At 38.5% G+C, this 25,502-nt stretch overlaps 1 protein-coding gene across 2 annotated transcripts; it reads left to right on the plus strand.

The window, feature by feature from the left end:
* Positions 1-430: 430 nt before the first annotated feature.
* On the plus strand, positions 431-23,563 carry HACD2 (3-hydroxyacyl-CoA dehydratase 2). Of its 2 annotated transcripts, none has more exons than XM_071746642.1 (7): positions 431-697; positions 6,874-6,991; positions 7,349-7,367; positions 11,008-11,096; positions 16,637-16,758; positions 17,473-17,651; positions 19,874-23,563. In XM_071746642.1, exons 1-7 carry the CDS (start codon positions 567-569, stop codon positions 19,954-19,956), a joined length of 741 nt encoding a protein of 246 aa, XP_071602743.1. In that variant the 5' UTR covers positions 431-566; the 3' UTR covers positions 19,957-23,563. The 2 variants fall into 2 exon arrangements, with proteins under 2 accessions (XP_071602743.1, XP_071602742.1); XM_071746641.1 differs by lacking the exon at positions 19,874-23,563 and adding an exon at positions 18,066-18,564 and having other exon boundaries at positions 474-697.
* Positions 23,564-25,502: the final 1,939 nt, after the last annotated feature.

A 25,502-nucleotide genomic window follows, 5' to 3' on the forward strand; every position in this document is an offset into this window, starting at 1 on the left:
AGATGCTTTGTGTTGCTGTGAAAGAACACTCCTAAGTCCTTGCTACTGCATAAAACCATGGCAGAAAATGAGTTACATTTCTGGCTGTGCTCGGCTTCAGAACCTTATTAAACTACAGAAGTGACGAGAACCTACTAAGTATTCCTAAAATAACCGTACTTTGACAAGTAACAGCATTAATTTCTCTAAGGACATGACAGACCTATTTCTTCCAGCAGGAGTGAGACTGCAGAGGGGCTCTGTAACCTGTTTAACAAGCGTTGGAAAGCTGCTTTACCAGCAGGCCGGGGAGCGCCAGGCCCGGCCGAGCCGCCCGGGACAGCGCTGCACTTTGAGAGGAATTCCCTAGGAATTGGTCACTGGCCTCAGCTCACGTCTCAGACTTCTCACGGTGGAGAGCGGCGGATCTGGCGGTGCCCCGCAGGCTCTGCCCAGTCCGGCGCCGAGAGGCGGGAAGACAAAAAGGTTGGTGAAGCCCTCACCCGCCCCCAAGATGGCGGCGGGAGGCCCCGCCCCTCCGCCTGCCGTACGCTGAGAACGGGCGGAGTCGGCGGGAGCGCCGCAACATGGCGGCGTCAGGCAGCGGCGGCAGCCGGGCGGATAACGGCTACGGCAGTCAGCAGCCGCGGCGGAGGAAGGGCCCGGGGGCCCTGGCCACGGCCTACCTCGTTATCTACAACGTGGTGATGACGGCGGGGTAAGGGGTCGGGCGGCGGCTGCCGGGGGCGGCCGCTCACGGGGGTCTCCCTGGCAGGGGCGCGTCGCCCGGCTGTGCCCAGGCTCCCCTCGGCGTTCCCGGCCCCTCATGCCCCGCTCGCCTCCGCGGGGCGGGGGCTGCCGCCGTTCCTCCGCCCGCCGCCACCTTCTCTCCCACTGGGGAAACTTTCCCCGCGAGGGCTGAGTTCCACCCGGCTCGGCGGAGCGGCGTGGCCGGGCGCCGTGGGGCTGCGGCTGCCTCCTCTCACGGCCTCTCTGCCGAAGGCAGCTGCCGGTCAGGCTCCCCCCGGCATCCCCGGTCTCGGCGAAGCCCGTCCCGTGGGAGGCGGCACCGCCCGGGTGGGAGCGGTGGGAGCCTGCGAGCTGGGGGCGGCCGTGTGTGTGTGCGGGCACGCGTGTCCGTGTCCCTGCCCGCACGCGTGTGTGTGCCTGCGGGTCCCGGCGCCTCTCCCGCCCGGGGGAGCGGTTCCGGGCTGGGGCGGGGAGGGGGGGTTGTTCCTCTGCATCGCGGGGAGCTGGGCTGGCAGAACCCGTCAGGTGTTTTGGGTCGCTGTGCCCTTTCTCTTCTCTCTCCCCATCCTCCCCTCAGGTGCACGCAGCTGGATCCGTGCCTGCCCGGTATCGGATGGAGCCGCGTTGCCGGTCCCGCTGTCCCACGTGCTGTCACTGAAGTCGTGCCTCTCACTTGCCGTAATGCTAAAAAACCACAACCAAACCCCTCTCTTGCTGCTTCTCCTGCTGGAGAGGGGTTTCTGGTGCTTATACATAAAGTAGCTGTGATTGCGCTCCCGGCTCTCCCCATCACACGCTGTGAGGGTGACCCAGCGCTGGTGAAGGTTCAGTCCATGGCCGGTGTTTGCCGAGCGCGTCCCTGGCAGCAGCTCCCGGGTGTGAGCCAGCACAGCACCGGCCGAGCCTCTCTGTGCCTTCTCCTCTTCCACACACCCCTTCCAAAACGGATTTAGCAGGATGGCACAAGTGCACGTTCTCTGGGAACTGCTGGGTTTTATAATTGACGTGTTAGTTGGCTCTGCAACTTATTTTTTGATGCAGGTGATTGTGGAGATTGCTGTTCTTGCCTCGCCATGGCTATGGTGTGGGCTCCAGTGCTTTTCAGTAGAGAGGTGGACCTAAACGCAGGGAATTATTCCCCAGCAGTAGTTTGGAAAGCAAAGCTGTTGCCCTTCAGAGCCCCACGGGATCTCTGCGTGAACCCTTCAGCTGCTGTGTGCTTTGGGGGACACTGAAAGCTGCTGCCCTGTGACCTCCTAGGCCTGCTGGATGCTCTGCTCTTGTCCTGTGCAGTGAAAAGGAGATGGGATGGTTGGTGCATGCTTGGGTGTGTTGTTTGGCACAAAAATAAAAAGGGCAACACTCTGGGATGCTCAAATTCACATACAGGAGACTTTTTTGGTTTGTTTTTTTGTTTGTTTGTTTGTTTTCTGAAGAGGCTGTAAAGTCTTGCTGAAACCCAGATAAAAATAAGGTCTTTTGAAAGACTGTGAGGATATTTGAGTGGGAGGAGAAAAGAGCCTTTAAAATGGATCCTGAATGAGCCTTTTATCCTATTTATCCACTAGATAAATCCTGGCAGGTGAGGAGTTAGGTGAATAGAACAGTCTCACTATTTTTGGGGAAGATGGTTGTAGAATTAGTATAGGTACAATTTATTTCAATAAAGCAATTGGACATGATGATTTCTGGCTTAGCTGGTGCCAGCTGGTGCTTTTTCAGCTTCTGAGATAGTTACACTTACGTGGAACAAAGGTAGCTGAGAGGGGAGAGTTCAGTTCTTGTAAGGTGCTCATTGCACCTGTTACCTAACGGGTGTGTTACTGAGCTATGGAACTGTAAGCAGATTTATGGCTCCATGTGAGAGCATTGGGGGTATTTCACTCAGGGGAATGATAATTACCAACCAGCTTGATAAAAATGAAGCTCTTGTTTCAGAAATGAGCAATACAACATAGTACAAGCCATCAGGAGGTCTGTTCAGCTTATGTGCCTGCACAAGGTTAAGAAGTTAACCTGTCTGAGCTCTTCATTGAAGTAAAAGCATTTGCTTGCTTGTTGAGCATTAATTCACTTACATTTATAAAATATCTAAAAAGCCTGAGAAATTGTAGTATAAATGAAAAGTTTCCTTAAAGGTCCTTGATGTTTTATCATGTCAGGCAAGTTCCTGAGCATATGACATTCCTGTTTACTCAGAAGAAAAAATCAAACCAAATCTAAGTAATTAATAAATAAATAGCAGAAATCTGTATTTGGCCTTCCATTGTCAGGTAAATCTTGATCGCTCTCCTGACTTACACCAGACCTCCTAGAAAATTCCAGGATTGGGCAGGATGTGGATTATGGTGCTTCAACATGAGCTGTTTTTTTCTGGCCCTGTTTGTGATAAGATGATTTCTGCATTTTGAGACACTACCAGGGGACTCCTGTGATCGGGGTTCAGATCTCTTTGCTGTCACTCGCTACTGTTCTTTTGGGGTAGGCTCTGACTGTTACCACAACTTTAAATGGATTTTTGCACTTCCCCTGGACACTTCTGAAATTCAGCAAGATAAAATGTTGAGCTTAGGAAAAAAACCTCAATTAGTTACTTGTTTCTTTTTAAAAGACTTCAAAATAAGGTAGTTTTATAGGAGTTGGTTGTCAGAAGCTCAGTGGTTCATAAGGAAAGATCTATACACAGCTGGTGGCAATAGTTACTGTCCCTGTGTCAATGAGAGTGCTCAGAATTACTTTCTCAGCACTGCCTTGGAAAAAGAATTGTGAGAGGAAACCATCAAAAATGTGGAGGTTACCAGCTGATGAAGTGATGCTGTAAGAGCACCTGGGATTTAAATTATTTTTTCTTTGAGGTGGGTTTTTTGGTTTTGGTTTATGAACAGGGTGGCTTTTCAGCTGAAGCACACAACACCTTTGTCATATAATAAATACATAGTAAATGTTTTAGAATCATAGTTGCCTTAGCTAATAGATTTATTTAAAATTGATCAAGTAAAAACTGAAAAATCTCGGCACATCTGTATTTACTTTGCATTTATCTTTATTTAGCTAAAGAAAACATTGATTGTAAAAGCAATAGATCTTGTTTTTAATATTATACTGAGTGCAGGTAGTAATATGATGACTTTTGCAAGAACAAAAGAGGAGTAAAAGCATATATACTTGTAGATCCCTAAATAAAGCTGCATACACTTACCATTGGGTTCATGTTTGGATGCTTTCTTCCAGTAAAGGGACCAGCGTGATATAACAGGGAATAACCAGTCCTGAATCTGGTTCTCAGCTGTACATGATCACTTTTTCCTTGACCATGGTTCAAAGCATTAAGCTGTAGAAAACATCCCATCTTCTCTTTCATTCATTCAAAGACTTAGTTGCCCATCACAGCATGAAGTCATGTCGGTGTGTCTGACCTGGCACAGGAAGCTCATTGTGGAGGCACAGATGCAGCATGGAAATAATTTCGTAAAACCCATGGTTGACTGAAATCAGTGAATACTGGGGGGTGGGGAAGGAGGGCATGCTGTGAGAGTTGATTGTAAATGTTTGATAAGCTGCTTTAAAATGTGATTACGTTTCTTATTTTAGTCAAGTGCTGTAACTGACTAGTACTTGTGGTTAGAAGTAGCTGATGGTGTTAAAAACAAGGAATTTCAAAAGGGTTCCACTCAACAAGATCCTACTGTAATAGCTATGGAATTGGCAAGTGTTCATGTTACCAGTGTTGAGCAAAGAGTGTCCTAGGTTGTAAGTTTCATTGTCCATGTCTTCAGGGGCTGGTTGTTGAGAAGCAAAGAACACTCCCTTTACAGGTGCATTCAGTGCGTAGCTTTTCTCTGTTCTCTTGTATAGATGATGCAGAAACTCAGTAAACTTTGCATAAGAAAACATCTTATTATAATTTGTTAGAGAAATCAAGGAAATCAAGGAAACCAAACTGACTACCTGAGCATGAAGCTTACCTAGTCTGAGCAACCGAAAGTAAAAAAAAACTATAATAGTGTGAGCAGTATTTCTTGTCTTAGTTTGGATTAATCAGAGTGTAGGGGTCTCATTTAAAGTTTACATGCAAGGCAGTGGTAATTTAATGAAGGAAGTAAATGTGTTATTAAAAGAGAGATGTGGTTTCTGGGAATAAAAAGTACAGTCTTTCTGGAGTCAGTGATTTGGCAGGGAGGGTGGAGATGAGTGAGGGGCTGGAGCTTCTCTGGGAGCCATGTAATTCACCTGTAGCTTGGTTAAGGTGAAGCAGTTTTCAGGTGAGAGCAGTTCAGCACAGCCAAGAGCTGGTGTCTTATGCAAGCTGAGAAATTGCTCAATGCAGCAAAGTTTCCCAGCAAATATGAAAAATTAGGAAAAATACAGAAACTCAACAAATACAAACAGGACAGTGTCAGCCTTCTCTGATTTACTATTCTTAAAGAGAATTTGTCAGTGTTGCAAGTGAGTACTATAGCACTTCACTGGGTTATTCTGTGCCAAAGTTCAATTACCAAACTAATTTGATTCTGTCTTTGTAAACTGCAATTACGTGGCACATATTTGTCTTTTGATTTCACAAGACAGCTTTAACTGAAATAACTTGTCACTACTGAAAAAACAGCGAGCGTGTTTCCCGTTCACCATTTCTCTTCCCCACTCCAATTGCTCTTCTTTGGTGCTCATCTTCTGGAAAGTCCAGGCAGAACTTAAATAGATTTTTCTAAGTTGTATTAACAAATGTGGTTATGAACACAAACTTGGATGCCAGAGTTACTTATTGAAAAATCTGAGCTTCACCTTGTATTTAAACCAACTGTTACATTTGGGACAATGTTTGTAAATGCTTTATAATACCTAAGATGATGCAGTACTTGGGGGCATCCAATATGCTACATATTAAGATAATTTCTTCATCTTTGCTGTAGCAAAACCAAAGCTGCAGATTTTCCTCCAAAGGGTATAAAGCTATTGCATAGTTGGGGGACTTTTTATGTGTCTACACACACTTCCTCTGAGGTGCTCTGTGTTAGCAGTGGCACTTGGTGATTGTCAGCACAAACTTTCTAACAGCACATCTGGGTTCAGAAGGTGGAGCTGAAGTAGGGTGGCATTAGGAGCAGCATAGACAGATGGCATTGAGTAGTAGAGCAGTCAGGATGAGTCTGTCAATGGAAAGTTTGTGAGCTTAACTTTAACCAAAATCAAGGGTTCTCACTTCTCATTGACCAGCCCCTTCTTCCCATGGTTGCCACAAGTGGTGGGAAACTCAAGTCAACTGTAGATGCTAATTTCAAGTGAAAAAATGTCTGACCAGGGCGTGCCCACCTTAGTTTTGTGGGTTGTCCTAGACTTCACTGAAAAATTTCTGAGGCTGTGGGCAAACACTAACTCCCGAGAGCTGTGATAGCAAAAGATGCTACTGCATCAGCAAGGACTGGAGGAAAAGTTTTTAGGGTTGCTTCCTAAATTACCTGAAGGGAAAATTGGCAAGATTAAGAGGTCACATTGCATTGAGGATAGTTGCAGTTATATAGACACTGCTTAGATAGGCCTAGATATACTTTTTTCTTAAAAAGGATAGCTGGGAATGAGATGGCCCTTGCTGCCTTCAAGGATTTAGCAGGCACAATTTTCTTGCAGTTATTTATCCATAACTGTTTCTCATAAAATTGTGCTATCGATTATGCAGGATGGTCTGTCATAAAGTCTAAGGGCTTACTTTGAACTGAAACATTAAAATGAATGCCTTCTGAATCTTAATTATTTATGTCATAGTTCTAAAAGTTATGGTATGTTAAGAGATTTTTGACTAGCAGTAAATGGTTTTCAGCTTAAACTACACAAAATTACATGCAAATCTTATTTTAAAATGTCATTAATACCTTGGAAAGTATATAACTAAATTAAACGTGGCTTGCTGAAAACTTAAAGATATCATGTTGGTGCTAAGAGGTGTTTTAAAATTAATACTTGATTTCAATACATTTGCAGAATGAATCCAAATACTTAAATTTTTTCAGTGTTGCAGAAGGTATGCAAAAAGTAACTTTTGGACAGTTATATATCTGTTGCTTTCTCAGATATTGAAAGAGGGGCTAAGGATTTGTACTTACAGTCTGCTTAATGTCTTTTTAACTTAGACTTTTTTCTGTCTTTCAGGTGGCTTGTAATTGCAGTTGGCCTAGTTCGAGCATACCTGGCTAAAGGCAGCTACCACAGCCTTTACTACTCAATAGAAAAGCCCCTGAAATTCTTCCAAACTGGGGCTTTGCTTGAGGTAGGTGTAGTCTTCTTCTGCAGAGTTATTAATATTTGCATGAATGTGTTCTTCAGGGGAAATAAGGCAGCCTTTGTTGAACAGTGCTTTCTAGGTACCTCTTTTTCATAAGCAGTTATAGAGTGATTTGAAGGCAAACAAGAAATACTCCTTGCAAAATGTTGAATTTTTCCTTTTAGTAAATGGCGAGCGAGCTTACTGTCTGCTGTTTAACTTGGTTAACAGAGCTAAATGTTAAACTTAGTCTTTGAAATACAAATACTAAGTGTTAAGCTCTTCTAATAGAACTATATGTGTTTCTGAATTGTTCTGTTTGAAATGGTAGTGATTTGATTTTTTTTTTTCTTTTTGTTCTAGATTCTGCACTGTGCATTTGGTAAGCTTACAAATTTTTGGTTTTAATATTTCTATACAAGACTCCAATTTTAGCAACCTATTGGCATTAAAAATTTTATGGTCTGTGAATTTCCAGATTTAATACTTGCATAACTTGCTAGTTTTTACTTAAAGTGCATTCCAAGTTTTTACTAAATAATTTGACAATTTATATCACAAAACCCATATTCTACTTTTCTCTTGATCCTTCCAGTGCTACAAATCTTAGAGCAGTTTATAAGTGTTTTATAGTAGATTATTACTCTCCATCTTTGCATCCCATAATCTTCTTTACCATGCTGTTTTTCCTTTATTCTTTCTAGAAGTAATTTAAATTCCAATAAAAATAACATTTCAAGCAATACAGTTTTGCCCAATTCCATAGAGCATAGCTTGATCCCAGATTCAGCTGTGGTTTGATGGAACTGTTTGGGAGTAAGAATTACTTGGCCTTACTTGACAATTCTTGTCTACTGTGAGGCAGGTTTTTTTATGTTGGTAGCAGGAATTCAGTTGTTGCTGCTGATCCCAGAGCACTTACTCAGTGTCATGGTTCAGTCAGCTTGAAGAGTCTCATGTCTGAGTGACAGGATCGTGTCCTGTCTGCTTTGTTTGTTGCTGTGAGGAGTGAAGTTTGGCCTCAGCATTCTGGATGATTTGTTTATAGAACAGATGATGTGTTGCAATCTCTGCAACATCAAAGCCAGTGTGCTATAAAAGGGAGCAGTGCCTGTCTGCATACCTTTTCTTAACTCTGATTTTTCTAAACAATTCGGCCTTCACAAAGAACCAGTCTTATGCTCATGTAGGTGGTCTTGTGATTTTTAGCTCTTATTTGTAGAGTAAGATGGCATTAAGGTTCCTGAAACTGCAGCTACAAACCTGCTATTGTTCACATATGTACAATCTGCCAGCATACTGGAGATGTCATTATGGTACAAGTAGCTTCCTATTGAATTCCTGTGCAGAAGTTTTATTATTTTAGTAAGTGTGGTAGTGTTAAAATCATAACCTATATTTGTCAGCAGAGGGCAGTCTAGTTCTGTAGTTGATATGTGGTTGTGACCTGGAGGAGTTGTTACTCTCTTAGTGTGATTTTACAGAGGACAATTTGTAGACTCTGCACAGATCATCCCAAGAAATTATTATGTACTCAAGTAAATGTAAAGGCTACTCAGAGTAATTTGTATGTATCATATAATTGCCCGTGCTGCCAAGATGGTCCTTCTAGTACTGTTTCATTTTTCTAAATCTCAATTACTATTTTTTCACCAGACTATACCATATTTACTATTCAAACATTCATCAAAAATAAAATGTAAAGATTTTGAAGTCTTATTTAACTATTTGCAAGAAGTACAAGTTAAATCTTAGAACACTAGGTAAAAAACCATTGCAAATGAAATGCTCTTTAGCATCCTAAACCTATAATGCTCCACTGTTTTCTTAAGCTAAACTTGTGTGCTTCATGTCACTGTTTTCTGGTACTAAATATAACAAAAAGTGTAAAAAAATTTCTCTTTTCCACACAAATGACTGAACAGCAGGAGAGAATCCTCTGTTTCACTTTTTGGGCTGGTGCATAACAGCAAACTAGATGCCAGGACTGGCCTGTCTGAGTGCAAAGATAATCCTGGTTCAGTTGCTTTGAGATGTGGATCCATTTAGCCCGTGTTATCCTCAGTCACGCAATTTAATATTAGTGGAGAGAGCCATTAGTAGAATGCTGCCATTTTTTTATACCATTATAACTGTATTTTTGCTTTCCCTAGCAACCCCCCTCCACTTATTTTAACTGCCCATGGAATTTTTTCCTGGTAGGTAAATAAACTAAGGAGGTTTTTTTTTTTCACAGCTGGATACATTTAGCCTGATCAGTTAGGGGAGATAAGAGGATTCCACCTGTAAGCTGTGCATGCAGCCTGTTCTCAGCTGGGAACTCCATGGGAGAGGGGAAGCACTTGTTGGGAGCTGGAAGATTTCCCCCTGGAGGTGGGAGTCTTAGTCCAAGATCTGGAAGAGGTCTGGGCATGGCTTATTTGCTGCTTGACTCTGAACCTGAGGCCTCTGTCAAGCACTGCTCTGGCACGTGCAGTGTTAGATAAATGGTGGCAGATATTTTTAAAACTACCAAGTTAAAAAATTGTTGGGTACTTTTTCAGTGCAATGAGAAAATAATTAGAGGCAGGTAAAGCTTATATGAAGTGCAGCTGGTAAGTCACTTACTTTGTTCATCTGCTCTTGGCATAGTTTGGCGTTGTCTTGGCTGTAATGAAAAACCTTGTTTGTCTGACTTGGGAGATAATCTTGGATGGTTCCTACACCATAAGTCTCTGGCTTATTTATAGATTCCTTTGCAAATACATTAGTTTATCTTGCTTAGGAAAGGATGATTTAAGTTGTATTAAAAAAAAAAAAAGGTCCTTTATGTCATAGGAGTGAGCCTTTAGCAGGTATACTGATCATGGGATTTTGTAGCACCCTGTTTTGTGTTGTCTGAGTAGCTGGAATTCTGTCCTGAGGTTTTTCAACGGAAATTGGATTATAAAAAATACGTGATAAAACAAGAGAACTGTGTTTTTAGGATTTTCCCCACGTTTTACTCTTAAAGAAGACTAATGCAATGACTCTGTGACTGAAGATAATTCTAATGAAGCTTGTTTTTTGCTTTTCTTTTACCTTCTTCCTCTTCCACTTTCCAATTAGGTCTTTAAGTCTTTCTGAGGCTGTTGTGTTTCCTTGCTGTGGTTTGCATTAGTTTTAGAAGCACTTTTTGTTGCGAATTAGGAGCTGCAGCTGCTTTTCCATTTGTCTTCATCGTGCCATTGGTAGAAAGTTAATCTCTGTGCTCTGAAGTTGAAGTTTTGTGTAATCATGCAGTCTAAAACTATTCCTGCTCAGTCAGACCCGAGTATGTAGGATCCTTTTTATGGCAGCTGAATCAGCACCTCAGAGCTTGCTTAGAAAAATCAGTGAAATGTGCTGCCTTGAGAAAATGCAAAACTTTTTCCTGTACCTGCCAGTGCATCAGCTATTCCTTGGGTTCTTTTGTTTGTTTGTGTGGTTTTGTTAGTTTTCGTGGGGTTTTTGTTTGGTTGGTTGTTTTAGTTCTGTTTGGGGTTGGTTTTTTTTTTTTCTATTTGTTTTTTTTAATGCTTTGGGGTTTGTTTTTCTTTTTTTTTAAAAGTTGTATTTCAGGGAAGGAATTATAAGTTTTTTTATCAGAACATGGACTATCTGTGTTTCTTCAAAGTAGTTACACTTTTTACTTGCTGGTTGTAGGGATATACTGTGCAAAACATCTTTATCATTTTTAGTTTCTAAGTCACAGTAATGATGAGTATCTTTGTTTTAATAAATCAGGCTTTATTTGAAAGACTGTATCCCTGGAGCTGTTTGATAGAAGTTATCACATGTAACTCAGATGGTTTTTGTATTTAGGAATGTGGTATAATTGCAGCAAGACCAATTTTTTTAGGCTTTACACACCACAGCACAGGCTTCATACTGTCAAATTAAAAAAATTTAAATGCTTTCCTTCCAAAAATTTCAAATGACTGGACTTTGGCTTACCTGTGTTTTATTTACCCACCTCCCAACCGAATAGGCAGAATATTTACTAATTGCAAAATATCTTCCAGGCATTGTTCCCTCTTCTGTTGTTCTGACTGCTTTCCAAGTGATGTCAAGGGTTTTCCTGACGTGGGCAGTAACACATAGTGTCAAAGAGGTAAGTTAAGCTACAAAATAGGTAGAAAAACAAGTGACCCATGGTGAAAAGCAAGTGTTTATCTCTGTCTTTTATTCTTTAAAATTACTTCTGTTTGTGACCCAATGTGAAATGACTTATGTGAGTTTCTGTGGATCAGAAGAAATAAAAATAAATCTGACATCATCTTTTCTTGACAGTAAGATACTCTGAGGCTTGGCTCTCTCACTAGCTCCTGAATAGATTTTGCAGCCCCTACTGAAAACTAAAGAGGTTCCAGTGTTTAATATTGAACACAGAATTTGGGACTCACTGGTGCCATAATTAGAAACAAAATCTCCTTTCTGCTCCCTCTCTCATACACAATTTGCTTTCTTTTAAGTTCTCTTACAATTCAGTCATAGGTGGGTTTTGGGTCCTGCATGTTTTTTCTAATTGCTTACCCCACTGATTTATGCTGTACTTCATACAAACCTCTGTAGAATCTTTTGGGAGCAGTCTTATTTGAAAATTATTTTTGACAGTTATTTTAAAATCTAAACATGCTTTAATTGATACCCACCATGCTTTTTCACATCGTCTGAATACCTTGCAGTAGCCCAGATGTGGTGCATCTGTCCTCTTAACTTACTCAGCCAATCTTACTGGTTTTCTTCTCATTAAAGAAGGAAATTGGTCTTGATACCAGGGTCAGCATGGCTTTCTGAAGTAAGTGATGGTCATCTAGGGTCATTATATGCATAAGATCTTTTGTGGCTTGTCATGGAGAATTTCTTAAGGAGTTTGTCTCTTGACAAAGTCTTCAAGGAAGCTGCTCTCTTTTCCTTCCTCCTATTATCAGAGCATCAATCCACATGTAGAGTAACAAAAGTTACTACAGTAACATTGTAGTTCCTAATAATTAACAGACCTTTCTGATATTATGATTCTTGTTTACATGGAGCCTTAGTTCCATGATCTTTAAAGTGGAGGAATGATATTTTTCTCAATAAACTCGAAACCCTGTAAATACTTGTCTTCTGTATGAATTTCACTTTTAGTACACAAATGTACCCAAGCCTCTGTTAATTCATTGGATATAAATACTAGAGTTTCAACCAAGAAAAGCTGTAAATCCAAGACATTAAATTTTGGATACATTTGTAAAATTTTTTTAAAGAAATATACTTCTAGTTTTCCTTGTTACTTGTATGATGTTGGAGTACCTGGTGATTCATAAAGGGCAGCAAGAATCTATCTGGTTTTGTGCATTGTCTCCTGGTTTTGAAGTAATCCAAATGTGAAAGGTTGGATTGCATGGAATAGAACTATTCCATGTGTTGTGTGTCAGGCATCAAAAAGGATTCTGTAAAATTATTGTGGGTTAGGTTTTGAAAGCTTATGCCCACATTCTTACCAGACAAAACCAGCAAAATGGGAGGAAAAGTGAGTAACAACTTCAGCCTAGCATTCAGTTTTTATCAAGGCCTTTTAAACAAGGATTCTTTTAAAAATACTACACTTTTTTTTCCTCATGTTTGAATTGTCTTTCAGTTGAAGTTTTGTGGGAAACTGTATTATGTCTTACTTCTTTATGTCTTAGGAAGTGGGCATAAGAATAGTAAGGATGAGGAATCCTGTGATGAGTTTTTCACCTGTTAATAAGAGCAAAAAAATCCAATTAAGAGACTGTATTCTGACTGCTCCCCTTCCCCCTGGCCAGGGAGCATGCAGTCTCACCTGGGGAGATGTAATGAAAGTGTCACGAGTGTTTTACTTTCTCTAAAGGGCTGTCTGCACAAGTGAGCTCCATGGTGAAGTCCAGGATTAAATTCTCACACAGCTTTATGGAACTTGTAAGCTATGGAGTTGCATGATGAGGTTCTTGTTAAATAAAACGCAGTTTTCTTCTTTAACTTTTTGAGTGAAATGTGTTCAGTATCTTGCTTTTCCAGACTGTGTTCATGTATAATAGTAGTTAAAAGAAGAAACATTTGTAATTGCATCCTTCCTTCCTGTCAGGATACACTTCTAGATACGTGATATGATTTGAAGCATGCTTCTTGCCACTAACATGATTGTGCTTTTTGTTGAATTCAGTGCTGATTTGTTATTAAATTCAATATGAAAGTATTTATAATAAATATTAAAGCATGGCAAATGTTAAAGCACTGCACTCTTCTTCAGGTAGCAATGAGATTCCCCTTACTCCCACCATATGAGTAGCTGTGAGTTTAGTGGAGGAAGGCCTGGAATGTAATATGGTACTGGAAATCATTTTGTCATGACATCAGAATGGAATTGATTTGGTGAATTTTACTTTTCTTTGTGCAAAGGAGGGAGGACAATATGCAGACTGGTGTGAAGGGCTTCAAAAAAATAGGCATGAGAGAACAGAAAGCGCCCTTCAGTTCTGTTATTTTTTTGAATTTGTGTGAATAATGTGATTGTCTGGTGACATCATGGCAGGCCTTTGTAGAGTTCTGTTCTGGTAATCCCACACCCAGTTCTGATGGGTATTTAAAAAAATTGTCAGCAGTGATTTAATGTGTATCCAGTTGGTACAGTTACAGATAAGTTGCAGATAAGTAGAGTGTATATTTAGAGGAACCTTTCTAGAGCAGACAGTTCAAAGGATTGGTGTGAAGATGACAGGTACAGCATATAAGCTGGTAATTCAGACTCCAGTATCTACAATTGTGAGCTGACAAACTAAAAAAGAGGGAAGAGCATCTTTATTTATGATATTATTAGTAAAATAAATCCATGCTGGAAAGTTCAGAACTTTAAATGAGCAAATGCAGTTGAAAACCCTGATTGATCACTGCTTTACATTTATATAAAATTTGAGTAACACTCGGTTGCTTTGTTTTGGGGGGTTTTTAAATATTGTTTTTTGGGGGTTTTTTTGTTTAAATTGATGTACCAGAGAACTGCTCTGGGGGGAGATGTGCTGTTTCATTGTTACAGTTGCCAATATTTTTTTTGTGTGTTACTCTTTAGCATGGAAAATATCTATAGAATTTGCCTTTATTAATAAGAACAGTAAAAACATCTCAGGTTTGTTTTTGTCAGTTCCATGTTCTCATCTTAAAATATTGTGGATTTTCTTAAATTTCAACATTGTTTACTATTCAGAGTATTGAACATAAGCTAAAATATATCTAGGATCCTTCTTAGTGATAAATTGGTTTGAAGCACATGCCATATGATATGATTGACCCTTACCAAGGCAGCTGGACAAAAAAATTGTAAATACAGCCTAGAATGTGCCTAAACTTTACCACCTCCTTCAAAGACTGGCATGAAAAGTAGAGGAAGAGAAATTGAATTCTGAGGGCAGCATTGGGCTTAGTGATTTAAGCCTCTACTGGTTTTGTTATACTGACCTCCTTATCCTCAATTTTGAAGAGCAATGATACAAATGCAGCATAAGCAGTGCTGAAATGAAAAGGCTCTTATAGGAGTGTTTTGTAAATCAGTTCCCAGGGGGTTGAAAATGTGCATGTTATACATCTTTATTTGAAGTGCTGAAGAATTGTCTGTCCTTGAGATGTTCTATTAGTGACAGACTTCTGACAAATCTGTTAGTGAGAACCATACTTTTTATTGATGGATTGTGGCATGTAGTAAAAATATGATAAACTACATAATAGTCTTCTGTTCCTTACTGCAGAGAATGGAACTATTTGAAAACTCAATCGGTCACTTTTGAATGAGAACTACCACTAATTTCTATTATTCTTTCTTCCTTAACTAGGCATAAAATCTGTAAAGGCACAACTGGTGATTCTTTCTGAAATGACCTTAACAGGGTTGTGTATGTGTTTTATAAAGGTGTGAACTGTTAGTAATTTCTAAACACGGTTCAAATATTAAAATAGGCAGGAAACTGGACCTGAGAAGGCAGTGTTATAGAAGCCTTGTGATAGAACTGGGTTGTAACTGCCAGATTTTCTACTATGTTTATCATTCACTGTTAGCTTCACATTCTCTTCTTTGCTCTTGTGTTTGGGTGCTACTTCAAGCTACCCATTTTTGTTTGCTAGTTTTACTGAATCCCTAGTTAGGGAAAGAAGTGAGGTTTCAAAGTACAGGTTGAAGTCTGTGACACGTAGATAAGCTGCTACTCCTAGGTGAGCTGAACTCACTAAGCTGCTACTCCTGTTTTGACCAGAAGATGCAGCTCTGGAGTGCTTGTAAAGTATGTTGCTTTTTGAAGTTGTGAAGTGCTGTTAACTTTTCCAGGTTGAGAACCAGGTCTTGCTTACAAAGCAGACCCTGAACTATTGTAGCAACATAAAAATTTGGCCTCTTCTCTTAAAATAAATTTTGGATTTTGTTATTTTATGATGATGTAAAGGAGACAACTATAGCTTTCTGGGTTTTGTATTCAGTAACAGAAAGCTTCATGAACCTTTCTACATGCACATACATGACCAGTCTCCTCCTTTTAAAAGGTCTCTGATTGCCCATCTACTTTTCTTGTTCCTGTTTTAATTTGTACTTTGCCCAAGATGAGTAGAGTGTATTATGCACACCCATTGATAACTCTTTTCTCTTTTTTTCAAGAGTTAGAGGAAAATAAGAAAGTACAGGCCCCTCTGGTTGAGCTCTTTTTGTTCCCACAGCCCACTGAATTTGGGCTCGAGGTACCTATGCAAGTGAGGATTCTGTTGAAAGGGAGAGAAGGAAGGGGAGGGCTGCATAAAAATCACATTTGCTTTCAAGAGTTTGTAGTGGGGGTGTGTGATCCCATGTACTTCATCCGTGTAAAACTTACGGCTCATAATTATGTACCCAAAACTAATCTAGTAATTTATTTAAAAATACATGCTTTTGAAGATTAAACTGCAAAATATGAAAGGAGTAAAAGGTGGTTCAGTGATGGATGTCTGAAATAAAAGCTCTAGGAGGTGTAAAGTAATGTAGAAATAAAAATGCCTTGAGTGTGACATTAGAGGGTCTATGCTGGATACAAAAAGCAGAAAAAGGAGCAAGAAACAGTGAAGCAGGTAGTTGTAAAGCTTACCTGAGGTGAGGGAATCTCTTTTCCTGGCCTGTGTCCTGGTGCTAGCTCTTTTGCTTCTGCTCAAAATTAGAACACCTGTAAAGAGAACAGAACTGCTACTCAGAAATAACATGGACTAGGATTAGAATATAAACTCTAAACCAGATATCAAGAGTTAGATTAACATGTTAGCATTCTTTCTGTTTGCTGCACTGGGAAGCAGTCATAGGACTGAAACAGAAGCTGGTACTGTATAGGTATGGAAAGAGTTGTGAGTTGTTCTCCTCATTTCAAGGATTTCTTGAACTAATTTACCTTACATAGGATGAGAGATTTTAAGTTATGTGATCACCAAACAGAGCTGTTGTTAAGGACCTAGAAGAATATAAAGCATGATTAGAAGGTTTTTTTACTGTTACTAATATTGCTTTTAAGCTCCTTCTTGAAGTCTGTTGTCTAAAATGATGCAGTAAAGCAACCTGTGGGAATTGATTTCTTTGAGGTTTCCTTGGGTCTGGAGAGTAATTAGTAATGCTTGAATTAATATTTAGCATTTTTTCCTTTTTTACAGGTACAAACTGAAGACAGTGTCCTATTGTTTGTGGTGGCCTGGACAATCACGGAAATAATCCGTTACTCTTTTTATACATTTAGCTTGTTAAACCATCTCCCCTATCTCATCAAGTGGGCCAGGTGGGTGGCAGAGTAGAAATCGTGGCCTTAATGCACAGATTTCATGGGGATTATTTATCTTGTAAAATAGTTATAGAACAAAAAGTTAGATTCTGCCTTGAGGTAATTGTCTTGTTTGTGAATGTAACTTCTAGCTTCTTTCTAGCCAATTTCTAGGTTAAAAAAAAAAAATCTGTTACATTGTAAGCTGAAGGTGTAATTTGTCAGAACTCAGTCCCATTTACAAATTATTTGTGTTTATGAGAAACTGACACTTAACAGTAAGGGGTAACAGTAAGGGAACTGACATTAAACTGACAGTAACCCTTGAAACAGTCTGTAAGCTCACTGATTACTATCAACTGTGTTTGACCCTATTTTAAGTAAGATAAAGGCCTTTACCAAAGAATTCAGAAATCAAAGTAACAAAGTGTATAGTGGGTGGTGAAAAATGGTTTTCAGATTCTCAAAGATAATTTTAAAATAATAATTCATATTATAATACTTAATAATAATTCAAACTGATTGATGATTTGAATACATATGTTGCAATAATCTTCACACCTTGCCATACTCTGATCAAATGACAGCTAAGGGAAATAAATACTAAATTGATAATTATAAATTGATAAAATTGGTAATTTTAAATTTGAATATCCATAAGAGCCTTTAACAGATACTTTGTCAGAGTTTATCGTAACTTTGAATCCTTTCCATGAATTTTTTTTTTTTTAGGTACACTTTGTTTATAGTATTGTATCCAATGGGAGTCTCAGGCGAACTACTGACAATATATGCTGCATTGCCCTTTGTCAGGCAGTCGGGCTTGTATTCCATTAGTTTACCTAACAAGTACAATTTTTCTTTTGACTACTATACATTCCTGATCCTGGTTATGATCTCTTACATTCCAAGTAAGTATGAGTTTGTTAGTTGCTTCTTTTTGAATACTGAAAGCGGTAACAGGAAAACTAATAACTGTGAGGTTAATATACATATAACTAATTTTGCAAAATTAATTTTTAAAATTATCTAAAAAAAAAATCCCAGAGTTAAAATTGCAGGTATTGCTTTCTACCAACATATGCAAAAGAGTAACACATTTTTTTCTTATACTGAGAATATTAAATAATTGTTTGCTTGGCAATTGTTGACATCTTCACGTTTTTTCCCCCACTTACAGACTTCTAGGGGAACAAAGTTTAAAATGGCTTTTTGAAATCTAGTTTTTTATCAGGAACAAGAGCATTGCTTTTGTGTTAGTGGGTAGAGAAGCAATCCTGTTGCAAGTAATAACTTGACTTAACCCCTGGTTGATGTTTCTATAGACGGAATGAAGATTTACCTTTGCTGCTTTGAAATGGGAAATAGGAACACTGAAACCTTTAGTGAATTTAAACATGCAAATAGAGTCTAATGTGCAGAATAATGTAGTGATGATGTTGCTGCTGTTTGCCATCTCTGCAGCTGTCATTATTTCAACCTTGTTCTTTGTGCAGAATCATAAACCATATTCAAATATTTAAATTTCGGTAGTGTGGCTGCCTCTGTAAAAAGTGCCTACCTTCCAGTGAACTATCTTGTAATTCTTACATCAAGATCTGTAAGTTTTTCTAGCTGTTCCTAAAAACCCACTTTTCATGTACTTGTTTCTCTCTGTTCTCCTGCAGAAATGGGCATATCACTAATTCCAAGCAGCCAAACTAATACCTTTTGATTTGGTCAAAATAACTACAAGTATTGATTGCCTCTTGGGCAGTAGCTAGGTCAAAGTTTATAAGCCAAGTAGCAGTTTTATGCTTCCACCATTAAAATTGCTGTCTCCTAGATGAGGTATTTTCTGTGATCTTGTTCTTACAATTTGATGGATGTGTAATGTGAATGTAGTGGGGTTTTTGGTGTTTTTTTTTAATTTTTAAAAATTATTATTGGGACTTGGAACAATTAGGAAGCAATTATTTGGACTCAAGCAGTCTGAAATACCTTTTCACATGAAGGTATTACTGAGGTACAAGAAAAGTAATGTTCATTGCAGCCACTGATTGCACCATAGCTTTGCTGTTCGTTTGTAAAAATTACCTGTGCAGGAGTTCTGCCTTCTGAGCACACTGAAGATTTGGGAAATTTTGGAAATATTAGTGCCTCAAGCAAAGCAACCTTTGAAAACTGGTGTTAAAATTTGAGTTTTTACATTCTTGATAGTTTCACCTTACCATTAACATCACTTTGTCTCTAGTATTTGTCTGGTAAAACTGACCTCTTGCTAGAAGAGGTGACATGAAATTATTTGTATAAAATGGATCCCCATTACTTTGACTTCTAATGGACAAACCACATGGCTCTGTATTTTATTGTCTCTGGACAGCTGTACTCACTCCTTAAGCCTCATGGAGTGAATCAGGATAGGGGGGAAACAATCAGGAAGTGAAATACAGGATAAAGAAAGCTCAAAGAAAAAATAGTACACAAATTAAATAGATTTTGGCCTATGTTTGTCATGAACACTTCACATTTGTAAGTGATTTAGACTGATGCTGACCTTTTTAAATTTTCATGTAGTTCACAAAGGTTTAATTTTAGCATTTGCTATTTATTATTTTTTTTTATCCCCTACTTTGTTAATCTGCAAACATTTTGTGTAAGGTAGTCTTTGAAACGGGAGGAAAAAAGTAGGAGAAAAAAGCTTTGCATGGAGGATTAAGTGAGAGGCACCAGTTTATATCAAGTTCCCTAGGTCATGAAAAAGACATACTAGAATTAGAAGATATGAAACAAATCTGGAAACTGTTCTTTTGGAAGGTCTTTTTTCCTCACTGCAATATTTTCTTCCTACTGGGTGTGTGCAGTTCAGGAAGCTTTTGTCATCCTGCTTGTTTGTGCAGAGTTAAATAAGGCACTTTGCATTTAATTAAAAATGTGATTACTCTTGCAAAAAAAATAAATAGTACCTGAATCCTAGGGACAATATCAGTTATTCTTTTTAAAGAATGGAAGGCAATAGATTACTTGACCGGAAAGCAGATAAGCATGTTTTCTTTTAATAGAGAATTGGTGACCTTGAGCATGTGACTGTGCTTATTACATTGACATGCAAGCCTCACTTCATATTTTATTTGCTTAAATCTTTTTTCTTCAGTCTTTCCTCAGCTGTATTTTCATATGCTACATCAGAGGCGAAAGGTACTTTCCCGCACTGAAGAACTCAAGAAGTCGGAGTAATTCCAGCTTTTTTTCAGAACTTTTCAAAAATCAAAATGCTGCAGATTTTCAATACCCAGCACATTTATAAAGAATATACCAGGAAAAAAAAAATAAGTCAGAGGTAAAAGACCAATAATATAGCAAGAATAACCAATAAATCTGATTTTACTGAAATAATTTTCAGCTTGCAGTGCTTCAGAAAACCTTTAGACTTTATTTGGCTTGGCAGTTAGCCCTTTCCTTTTCCTTAAATGATGTGCTAAATGGTTTACATTTAGTAATAAATGCCTGAAGGTTGCGGTATGAGTGATAAAGTTGCACCCACTAAATGCTTGAATTGGGATTATATTACTGATACCTTATTTTTTCAAGTGCTTGACTGCATGCCAGAAACTGTATGTATTGCTATGAAAGCAAACAATATGCTCTGGAATACTTTAAGATTTTGTCAGAGACTCCAGTGGACAATGTAATCCAGGCAAAGTGTTTGAATTTAGAAAGGTAGGTTGTGTATTTAAAAGGTGATGGGAACAAGAATAGGAAACCAGTTATTGGAAATGAGGGGAACTTGGTTCTTTAGGATTTTAAGCACTAGAGTGTCTGACCAGATTGGGTTCTCTGAAGATCTTGTTTAAGCTGATTACTCAAATGTTAATTCAGATGCTTTAATGCTTATCTCAAACATTAAAACTCCTTTAAGTATTGTGTCCCAGGATACTTTAACTATTTAAAATAAAAATTAACTGTAATATTTCTAGTGCTATCAGTAATGATTCTAAACAATATAATGAGGCAGGTCACCCAGAAACAAGTGCAGTTCTGTATTTTTGACCTTATCATCTCTAATCATTGTCCACTATCTCAGTGGTGCTCATCTTTCAGTGTTGAGGACTATTTGGTCTACTGTGGAATAATTTGAGGGCCTCATTTCTCAACCTGACTCTTTTGAAGTAACTAATGCATATCACTTTGGTACATCCAAGCAGGCAGTTCCAGGCACTCAGTTTCTGAACTGCTGCTAAGTCATAACCTACTTTGAAAGCAGATTATCTCACGTATTACATGCTGCTTTTGCAGATGGGGCAAGCCTTCTGTCTTCTGCTTTTTTGACCACAGAAAGCTCAAGGTGCTTTCTCTGGGTTCTCAAGCTAAGCTTTTCCTTGGGAACGTGAAACAGAGAATGAAAGAATGAGAACTTTGTGGCAAGGTGGAATACAGTAATGCTGTGTGAACAGTGCCCCAAGTTGTGAACAAACTGTTGACTGGGGGCATCGAGGGGCAATGGAAGGGACAAAGAAAGCAGGGAAATGAGCAGATACTCAAGCAAAGGCAAAAGGAAATGTAGGTTATGATCTTTGCTCTGTTAGGAATTGATAGTTGTGTAGTCCAGTCTTCACCCAGTCAGAGCCACTAGACAACACAAGGGCTTCTCTGGCTTCCTGCTTGTAACATCATGATTTAGTGCATAAATGAGGTGTGTCCATTATCATGGCTTCTGCAGTATGAATCTTACGCTGTGCCTGCCAGCACCTCCTCCTGGACGTGGCCTTTATCTGTCTCCCAGTTACTTGTGACTGACACATCGTAGCTCTCCCTGGACATAGCCAGAGGGTAGTAAGGGCACAGGTGCACTGTTCTAGCACTTGAGGAGAGATGGCTTTACAGTTTATTTTGATTTATGTTGGTCAGAGCTATATTTTAAAGAAAGCTTTGCATTGTTCAGTCACTTCCTTTGACCTCCATCAGAAATTCTGACAGTTTTCCTAGTGCTCAGTACCACTGTAACACCTTTCCTGTTCAGTACAAACGGGACTATTGTAAGCAGGGAGAGGGTAAGAGGCAATAATTATCTTTGTTTCCATTTTAAACCTTCTGGGGACAGTTATTGGCTGTAACTGAAAACACTGTGGCCACATGCAACCTCAAAGTGGATTTGCATTCATAGATGCAACAATTTCAATCCTCCATTAGGTTATGTAGTGCTTTTGTTGTAGTGATTTGATGTTAATGTGTTAAACTGAACTCACTGTTCAAACACATAAGCTTCCACCTCTGAGCAAAACATCTCCTTTTGCTTTTACTTGCTATCAAAGGTGTTGGTTTCACTATTTCTGAAAGATAGAATCTAAAATATCTGATTTCCTGATGTTCTTATATTACTGGATATTGCTGACACTCAGCTCCTGAACTTTTCTTTATTTGAATTCTGTGCCCAAATAAAATCTTTGCTTTCAAATTTGTTGGTCCAATTCAAATAAAAATATGGCTGTGTAGTAGTTCTATATGAAACAGGCTTATAGCTGTGTTGATGGGAAAGGTACAGTACAGATCTGTATTAGATACTATGGGCACTACAGAAAAGCAGAGATGGCTGCCAGTAGGGAGAAGGCTTGTTCAACCAGTGTCCTTACTGAATAAACTTTAATATGGAATATTTAATATAATTGAAAATACTAACCACACAAATGCAAATAAACTACAGCCTTTTAAAAGAGAAGTTCTTTTTCCTTTTAAAAGAAAAAACAATTTGTCTCATGGTAAGAAATCTTATTAGCAAAGTTGGTTTAAAAATTCTATTCTGAAGTATGAACATAGAGTTAGTGTGTACAAGAATTCCAGTATTCCAGCTTGCAGTGCTTTTGCAAGTTTAGCTTCTATGGAAATCACTGGGAAGTTATCTTGAGTAAGAACAGTGTGTAATGCCCTAATACAGTTTGGGTTTATCCCTAATACTGAATTTGGCTACACATAAGGAATTTTTTCTCATAAAATGACAACAAATTTCCCCTCATATGTCGCTGAAATTGTAACGTGGTTTATGTAAATGTCATAAGTGAGAGGGTTGCTCTTCTGCAGACTATTTACTTGCCTTGCATGTGATGCAGCAGGCATTTTTTCTGCTTGGCAGTCTTTGCTTTGTGTGCACTGGTTCAGTCAGCAACACTTTATGTTCTACCATGCCAGCTTTGTCCGAGTTTGTCATTACCCTCTAAAAGACCAAGGCTCTTACCAGTGTATAGTTTACAACTGGAATTGTAGAAATGTTCATATTGTAAATTACAGTAAGATTCAGGTTTCAGTGCAGGTAAATTGTAGTTTTTCACAATGTGACGTTTCTATCAAAGGTGGCTCTTTTTTTTTTTTTTTTTTATTTATCGGTAGAAAGGTTGGCATTTGTGTGGACCAATCTGCAATGTCATCTTAAAACCTACCTTTCAGATTAAAGTTTCATGAGTATACATCAAATCATACATTTTGATGTATATTTTTGTTAGTGAAACTTGGGTGAAAACTAAATACAGTCATTTTTGTATTTTTTTCTATGTTGTGAAGAATAAAACTGTAATTTTATAAGTCTGATTCACTAAGATTATTATAAGTTTAATGTATTTTTTTGTATATTTAGGAATCTGGTATTACCTGGAGCTCTGAAAGATTAAGCATAGACTTTTTATGCATGTTTGAAAGGTATTTCTACTTGACAATGCAGTGAAATGGTTTGTATGCTAAAATACTAGTTGGTGTTGTTGCCTTGTGAAATTGATTTTGTGCTCTCTGCCTGGATTTGGCCTTCTGGTCAGTGATACTAATTGCTATAATCCAAATAAAATAATTCTGAACAAAATACGTTGTATTGTTACTGTGTAAGGAACAAAACCAGATATTTATAAATGTGAATTATAGGGCAGTATTTTTACTCATTTCTGTATGTACCTTGCAATTGAAAAGATTCCTTTGGCATATGTAACTTTTGAGTTCAAGCAAAAGAATTAAGCAACTTGAAACTGTAAAGAATGCTCTGCTTTTCACTTTTAAAAGAGGTATTTATAACAATGTATTAACCCACTATGTTAACATTCAGACTTGCAACTTCCTGAAGCATCCTTAATAGAATGGGGGCTCTGTTCTCCTGTTATCTCTACGTGCTGATGGTTTTCTATAAAAGCAAAATTATTATTAATATAGTGGAATGCTTAACTAAAGCAACAGAACACTTCAGAGTTCATTTACTGAATAGAATGTCTGCTACTACAGCAACGTTCTTAGCTTGTTTTAACACTTCCTGAGAGAGATCTAAATACTGTGTCTAGATGCCATTAATGCTCATAAACAGGAGGCTGCAGTCCTCTAATAGGACTGAGTAGTAGTTGCAGAGTGAGTGCTATTATTCTAAGCTTATGCTTGTCACAAGATTGCACAACTACAGTGTTTTGGTTTGGTTTTTTTTTTGTTTGTTTGTTTGATTGCAGACAGGATGAAATAATGTTGTCATGCCCAGCATCAGCACATGTCCTACGTATGACAGCTGTGATTTTAGCTCTACTGTGTAATTAAAAACTTCTCTTTGAAATGTTATGCTGTGGAGAGTGCTGCTGAGCTCCATTTGTTCCTTAGAGTAACTGTTACTTGTTATTTGTATTTCCTCTTTGCATTTTGAAAACAGTATGTGTGGAAGAAATTTTAGTCACCTAGGGTAACTTTAAAAAGTCTGGAAAGAATAAGGATTTTTTTTTTTTGTATGCAGATTAATTTCATAGAGTAGTAGAGTTTAAGGTTCATCTTAAAGAAAGCATTGGGCAGTTGTTGACATGACTTGAGGAAGGATCTATGTTGATGTGCTGAGTATAACAGAAGGTATGAATATCTGTGTCATTCAGTTTCATTTGGTATTGAGTGAACATTTCTAGAGGTGGAATTATCGATTAAAACCACCTGACTGCCTGGAACTTCCATTCAATACTGAGTGGCTTTTAAATTCTGCTTCACATCTCCTAAAAAATGGTCTTCCACAATTGTCAGAAGAGTTGTAATGTTCTAGTGAGACAATTCATCAAGCTTCTGTGATGGTGTCTGAAGGTTACATTGGTTCAGTTAGAATTAAAAAAGTGGATGAAAAAATGTAAATTTTTTTAAACTATTGGTTGCTGGTTTCCAGAATAATACTTTCCTTTACAGACGTGAAAGATCCTAAAGCCTTTTCTATGTCCTCACAAATAAGCTGGGCATTAGTATTGCCAGACTTGAGTTTTCCTCCTTAATATGCTCACTTCAAGAGATGTTACTGTCAATATTGTATCTTAATTTTTTTAGTGTTTTAAGTAGATGCTTATTATTTCAGTCTTCCACTATACAGGAATAATTCACAATATTTAGAAACGCTTCCATATCTGGTTATACTTACACAAATTCTTGTGTCACAACTAACTGCCTCTTTGTAGATTAAAATAATTCTGTGCAGTTACATTACCTGGCACTACATGAGGATGTTCCTATTGGGAAATTCATTAGTGGGAGTTTTTGCAAAGGCTTATTGAACTGGATTGGGAGCACCAAATTGCATTTTGTCCTGTTGTTTTGACTCCTGCTTTCAGACAATCTTCTGTGAACCATCTGTCATTTAAATGCACTGTTAAATATTATAGTCACCAAAGATAAATATTGCTTACAAGTGTAAATTAATAACTTTCATTTTCTAGTTCAAATGCTTGAACTCGAAGAATCATGTTTGCTGTGTGATCTAGATTTGAGCCTCTTGGGTGCTACAAGTGGGTTCATCTCACTCT

Source organism: Heliangelus exortis, chromosome 6 (assembly GCF_036169615.1).
Source record: "Heliangelus exortis chromosome 6, bHelExo1.hap1, whole genome shotgun sequence".
Classification (NCBI taxonomy): Eukaryota; Metazoa; Chordata; class Aves; order Apodiformes; family Trochilidae; genus Heliangelus; species Heliangelus exortis.